A 6,783-nucleotide genomic window follows, 5' to 3' on the forward strand; every position below is an offset into this window, starting at 1 on the left:
CGGGATATTACAGGCAAGTACTACAAGCGCATCCTTGATTCCTTCAACGAGAAGAAGAACTATGGTGAGTATGCCACCATCAACATGAACCGGAACGAGGGAGCTCTCTCCTACCGTTGGAACATGATCAAGGCGGCGTGTAGCAAGTTTCATGGCTACTATGAGAAGATTAAGAACCGGCAGGAGAGCGGCAAGACGATGGTGGACTAGGTATGATCTACGCCCATTAGATGATCCATCTTGTTCATAATGCATTATAGTGTATCTATTAGATGATCCATCTTGTTCCATATCTTGTTTTGCATCATGTATTGTTAGATACTCAACGCCCTCGAGATGTACAAGTTCAAAAATGAGGACAAAGACTTCCCCTTCATGCATTGCTTCAACAAGCTCCAAGGTTGCAAGAAATGGGACGACCTCCGCCTCACTCTAAACAAGGACGGGGTAGAAGGTCCGGTCGATCTAGCCGGCGCCTCCACCGGGCACCCCATTGGCAAAAAGAAGGCCAAGGCCGAGAGGAATGTGGCACTGGTATTGGCCGCCATGGGCGCCTCCCTCGAGAAGATGATAACCTCATTCTCGGTGCAGAACAAGGAAGCGGCAGAGAGGGCCGCCGTCCTGTGGAAGGCAATCCTCAACAAGCAAGACATGAAGATCGAGTTGGAGAGGGAGAAGGTGGAGGTGGCAAAGATGGAAGCTCACGCCACTGCCATGAAGGCCACCAATGAAGCGACGCAACTTTCATTGGCCAAGATGTCTCAAGAATCGAAGATATTGATGGTCGACATGGATAAGATGGACCCGTTGGCGCGAGCGTGGCACAAGATGTACCGCGAGCGCATCGGCCAAGAGGTTCTGGCGGCACGAGCTGCGTTGGCGTCTCCCCCGGCACCCTCGACGTTGATGTCTCCGACGGCACCCTCCCCGTGCATGTCTCCCCCGGCACTGTCGACGTTCATGCCTCCCCCGGCGACCGTGGATCCTGCTGCAGCGATGGTTCTGCCGCCGGGGCTCGCCGACGATGAGGCAGTCGTCGAGGTTGAACCGCCCCTGACCCCGTACATCTGATCAGTTGGCTTGGAAGCCGAAGTTTCTTTTGGCAGCCGGAGACGGCGATTCGGTGGCCGTATGTTGGTCCAAACTTCATATTCGAAAACCTATTCAAATTTGGTGGCCGTTTGTTGGCTCAAACTTCATATTTGAAACCCTATTCAAATTTCTATGCTTTTGTTTGAGTTTTCAATTCAAATAATCTATTGGGGTTGTCGTACGGGGAGCGCCGTGCCGGCGCGCCGGTGGAGATGTTCTAACCATCCAATGTGGAAGTCATTTCATCCTTTGGAGTAGTAAGAGCATCTCCACCGGTGGCCCCCCAAATAGTCGCCGGCAGGAGCGCCGACACTATCGTATGGGGGGCGCGGCACTGCATCCTTTATTGGCGATGATGTTCCCACACCGACGCCCCCCATACGGTGGCCGACTAGCATGTTTTGAGCAGAAATTCGGTGTCGGCGCTCCAATTGAAGCCCTTAACATAGGGATCCTTTCAGGAGCGCCGGCGCTTTTATGGGACTGCAAAACATGCCGGCGTTTTTTGGGAAGTGCCGGTACGGACGATTTTTCTCACTAGAATCCCAATAGAGCTATTGGAAGCTCTAGTGAAAGCTCAGGTGGAGATGCTCTAATAAAATTTAGGCGCTCGCTCAGCGTCGGGCGACCGACCCGGGCAGAGAAAATCGGTTGCTGTCCCGGCCGTCCGATCGCGATCTACCGGCTAGAATTAGCAACATTCGATTTTTGCATTTTTCCCCCTGATTTTCGGAAAATCAACCCGCGGTCCTAAGCCTATCAGTTTAAACCGAACATGTATTTCCCTTTGCCCCCAAACTTTCAGATATTTACAACAAAACCCGCTGTTTAGTATAGCAACAAAAACCCGCCGCTTTGTGTACAAAAAATAAAAAATATTACAACAAAATTTTCACAGTAAATCTTCATATATATGTACAACAATTTATCAATATATTTACAATAATAATTAACAACAAAAACAATATTTTTTATTTGGGTGTTTACAATAATAGTCAGTTTCCATGCAATAATATCTTTACAACAAATCGGAAACATACTTACAACAATAATTAATAACAAAAACCAACATTATTTTATTTGGATGTTTACAGTAAAAGTCCGCTTTCATTCCAAAAATATCTTTAGAACAAACCAGTAAAATATTTACAACAATAATTAGCAACACAGGCCACAAATAATTTGGGTGTTTACAACAAAAGTCGCAAACATCATCCACAAAAACCACAGACTATTTAATTTGCTACAGATAGAATTATAACAAAAAATCACCTACTATTTTATCCAAAGTCACAAATGGTTACAACAAAAATAAAAAATCACTTTGTTATTAGCATCAAAAAAAAGTTGTCTCTTTACAACAATTGTTAACAACAAATCCTACAAAAATTACGGATTGTTTACAACAAAAAGTTCATCATCTCACTTATGTGTTTTGCAGCGAAGCCATTGTTGGGCTGAAAAAAGAAGGCCCATTAAGCCGGCGCGGGAGCGACCGATCGCTGGCGCGCGATCGATCGCCGGATCCAAAGCGTTTTCCTAAAATTTAATTCATCGCACCGTCCATTTGCAGACGAACGGTCTGCGTGTGCCCGAGCTGGTACGTTCTCCGACGTGATGTCATCCAGCCAATGAGAGCGTCCGGAACACCGAACCACGGGGGCCTCAAAGTAGGTTTATCCAGATTTCACCCTAATCATTTACAAATTCCCCTCTAACGGTAACCTCAAATGATCCTCAATACTCAATAGGCTGAGATCGGAGTTGAACGCAAATACCGCGTGCTTCACGTACTTAGGCGAAACTATGCAATTACCGAACCGTATAAAATGCGTATAGAACACCTCAACATCTCGAAAATTCCAAACCCGTCTTCCCTCCCCACTTCCCTGCAGCTGCTCCGTCGTCTGCGGCCATGGCGAAGGCGAGGGCGCACTCGGAGCGGTCCAGTCACCGCCACCTCCTCCTCATGCTCGCCGTAGCTCTCCTGTCCGCGGTTCTCCTCCTTCCGGTGGCGACGGCCTCCGCAGCGGTGGCGGTGGCGGCGGCGGAGGGGGACGGCGAGAACAGGTCGGCGGCGCAGTGGGCGACGGGGAAGGACGAGGGGGAGCTTGCCGCCGAGAGGGAGGCGGCTGGTGGAGGCTCGGTTGTGGAGGACGACTTCGCGGGCGGGTTCGGCTCCCTCGACAGCATGCTGCAGTGGGCGATCGGTACGGGAATCCCCAAACTTCCCAGATTCTGCGATTAATTAGTCAGATTCGCTCTGTGAATTGCTTAACTTGGGATAGCATAGTGTGTGGACTTTACCAGCGATGCAAGGTGTCCTTAGTATTAGGATCAAAACGGATTTTGCCAAACTATTTATGCTAGTTAGCTTTCGGTGTTTGAAGGGGAGGCAAATTAGTGGAGTAGTTAACATTCTGCCCCATTGGTAATTTACTCCGATTTTTAGGATTGCAGAGTGAAATAATTGGTGGTAAGATATAGGAACTTGCAGTTTATGGCTGTAATTGCAAAGTGAACAAGTGAAATTGGGCAGTCTGGTTAGCTTTGGAGATACACTTGCACTTGCCTGAGTTCTATCCTGTATTGGTGATGCAGGGAATTCTGACCCAGGAAGGCTGAAAGAAGAGGCAGCGGATGTGCAGAAGTTAACGGAGGATGAGCTTCTTAAGCGGCGTGTGGAGATTAAGGTGAGATCACAGATCAATGCTTCAGGATTCGTCTTCTGGAGGTCAGGGGTTTTGTATTGTCAATAAAGTGCTATATCGTGAGTTCAGTTGCTAATGATCTGTGTTGTTTGCATAATGTACCTGCAATATTTTTTGTTGCTAACCAGCTCTTTTGGTTGTGCCATACCCATGAAACTTTTTGGGGACACTTGTTTTTTTTGGCTAACCAGCTCTATTTTTTTTGTATAAATGTACATACATAAATCTGCCATATCTGACACCAGAGTTTAGTATGGAATGCTCAGTTGCACCATACAGTATCCCTAGTTGTTGAAGTCGTCTGTTTATAGTTATACTGAATCTTATCGGTCTTCTTACAGGAGTTGATGGAGAAGTTAAAGATGCCATCAGATGCTGACTTAATGAAGATTGCAATTGCTGACCTGAATAATTCTTCCATTTCACTAGAAGATCGCCAACGTGCATTGGAAGAGCTTTTAATTCTTGTTGAGCCCATTGACAATGCTAATGGTAAATCTGTACTTTCTTTTTATTCCCCCGTCAGTATGCTAGTACCTCGCCACTCTGCAGATGAGCCAGAACGTCCACTTATAACGACATATAACTGAACCATCTAATATTTAGCATTTAGAGTTCACAACTTCACACCAATGAAACATAGTTTGGTGTTTTCCTAACCACTGTTTTAGATTTGTAACAATTTACTAGGGTGCTCTATACATCTATGTGTTTTTACTACCTTTTATAGAAAAAAGAGTCAACACTGAATGCAACAAAAGCTTAGTGTTATCTGTTTGACCGTTTGGAAAATTCACTGAAATTATTTCTTGCTAATGCATTTGTGACCAGACCTTGACAAAATTGGGGGCCTTGTTGCTTTGATTGAAGATCTTAATAATGCAAACGAAGAAATACGAACCACCTCTGCATGGATCCTGGGTAAAGCCAGTCAGAATAATGCTCTTGTCCAAAGCCAGGTAATGCCGTTAATTGCACGCAAAGGAGCAATTTTATTCCAACTGAATCATGTTCCTGCAGAGTATCCGCTTCATTATTAGTAGTGTTGTGTTGATTTGAGAGTAAATGTTCTTTCATGTTAGCTCTGACTCATAGCACTGAGGTGCTTTCTTTTATATTTTCCTTTCATGTTTCTTTTGATAGTTAACAGTTAGTTCCCTTGTCTATTTCCTCCCAGAGCACATGGGGTGCCTCTTGTTGAAGTATTTCTTATCATCATTTTTCTGTTCCAGCAGTGTAATATAAGCTGACTGCTTTTTCTTGGCCAGATCCTAGGTTATGGAGCTTTGTCAAGGTTAGTGAAGATGGGCTATTCCACTTCCGCAGAAGAAGCTGCGAAGGCAATGTATGCTATATCTGCTTTGATCAGAGACAATGTAAATGGTCAGGAGGCATTCCGTTCGGAAAGGGGAAGTGCAATGTTGCAGGTAGTGAAAATCCTGTCTTAGGATTACAAGCACGTAAAATGGTTCAGTTGTGACGAAACTTTCCCCCTTTTGCAGTACATGTTGGCAAGCGACAGTACTGATGTCCGGCTTCAGAAGAAGGCAGTGTTTTTAGTGACAGATCTAGCAGACTTTCAGCTGAACTCTGGAAACTCAGGGCTTGCCTTCTTAAGTGAGCCTGTTTTCCTGAAGTTAATGGTCGATATGTTATCAAGGTTTGACCTTGACCTTCAAGAAAAGGTATGATCAGAGTCGCCTCCTGCTCTGTAACTCATTTTAGTTAGCATTGTGTATGATATTATAATCTGCAGTTTAATGACAGTTGTGCTTTGTGTTCCCTTATCTTGTTGTCTCACGTAATCTCAAGCATGAACTTATTTTTCCACTTGAATTTATCTCATCTGTTTGTATGCAACTATGCACTTAACAGGAGAGTTCTTGAAATGTAATATTTTGGTTGTCTGGAGATTCAAGCGACTTTACTAGTGCACTTACACAAAGTTTCCCAATACAGGTTTTGACTAGCATTCGCTCTTTCCGCAGGTTTTGTTGGCCATCAGGAGCCTGCTGAACCTTCCATCGACCGACGCTACAGACTTGGAGTCCTGCGACTTCAACAGCGTGCTGTACAGACTGGGTGTGCAGCTGGAAGAGTTGCCGTCAGAGGAGCAGAAGGAGTACGCCGGGGAGGTGGATGCCCTCCGGAGAGAAGTCCAGACGCTCTTCCAGCAGAAGCTCAAGCAGGTAAGTAAACAAGTGCAATAGTGTCGTGAATTCAACTGAGGGCATTGCGTAACAATATTGTGATTCTGAGGCAGCTAACTTGCGTTTCTCCCTTCCCTGCAGGTGCGGACTACAGCCACCTTGGCGTTGTAGGATACTCGGATAAAATCAAGGGGAGAGAGAGGCTTTTCGGATGATCCGGTGCCTAGAGTTGAGTGACTTCTTTTTATGGGAGGCTTATACTGTTGTAGTAGGGTGGAACGATAGGCTAGATACTTTGCTGCAGCATCATTTCTTGTTTGCATGACTAGAGTAGTGCTAGTCGCCTCGCCTCGCATACACTTTTTTTTTTTGTCTCAGGGACTATATGCACGTATCATGGTATCGGTAGTGACGTGGCTCTGCGGTGAGCAGTGCGTCTTACCTGCGCGGGCTTTGGCTTGCCGAACAAATAACTCGGCTTGTTGAACTCAGGGACTATATGCACGTATACGTCTCTTCCCAGGCCCGGCCCGGTCCCGCGAGCATATCGCGCTCTCCGTTCTTTTTGGGCCGCATCTTGCTTCCGCACCGACCACCGGGTGCTACGCTAATTGTATTGTCCCACCTCGCATCCGTAGGTCAGCGGATACCTGCTTAAATAGGGTTCTGCTAAATATTGTCTCGCCGAGTCCTGTGGCGTGGACTCTTACCCTAGCTTTGGGGGGCCTGCTCGGTCGGTGTGAGGTATTGCTGGGTCCCGGCCTTGGACCTGTAACCCTTGGTAAAACATGTTGATTCATCCATGTTGGGAGCGGGGCCTCTATCCCATC

At 46.3% G+C, this 6,783-nt stretch overlaps 1 protein-coding gene across 1 annotated transcript; it reads left to right on the plus strand.

The window, feature by feature from the left end:
* Nucleotides 1-3,007: 3,007 nt before the first annotated feature.
* On the plus strand, nt 3,008-6,322 carry LOC124653169 (hsp70-binding protein 1). The gene is made up of 8 exons (XM_047192235.1): nt 3,008-3,302; nt 3,694-3,785; nt 4,145-4,295; nt 4,635-4,762; nt 5,072-5,230; nt 5,306-5,488; nt 5,792-5,992; nt 6,095-6,322. Exons 1-8 carry the CDS (start codon nt 3,008-3,010, stop codon nt 6,122-6,124), a joined length of 1,239 nt encoding a protein of 412 aa, XP_047048191.1. The 3' UTR covers nt 6,125-6,322.
* Nucleotides 6,323-6,783: the final 461 nt, after the last annotated feature.

This window comes from Lolium rigidum, chromosome 5, assembly GCF_022539505.1.
Source record: "Lolium rigidum isolate FL_2022 chromosome 5, APGP_CSIRO_Lrig_0.1, whole genome shotgun sequence".
NCBI classification, from domain to species: Eukaryota; Viridiplantae; Streptophyta; class Magnoliopsida; order Poales; family Poaceae; genus Lolium; species Lolium rigidum.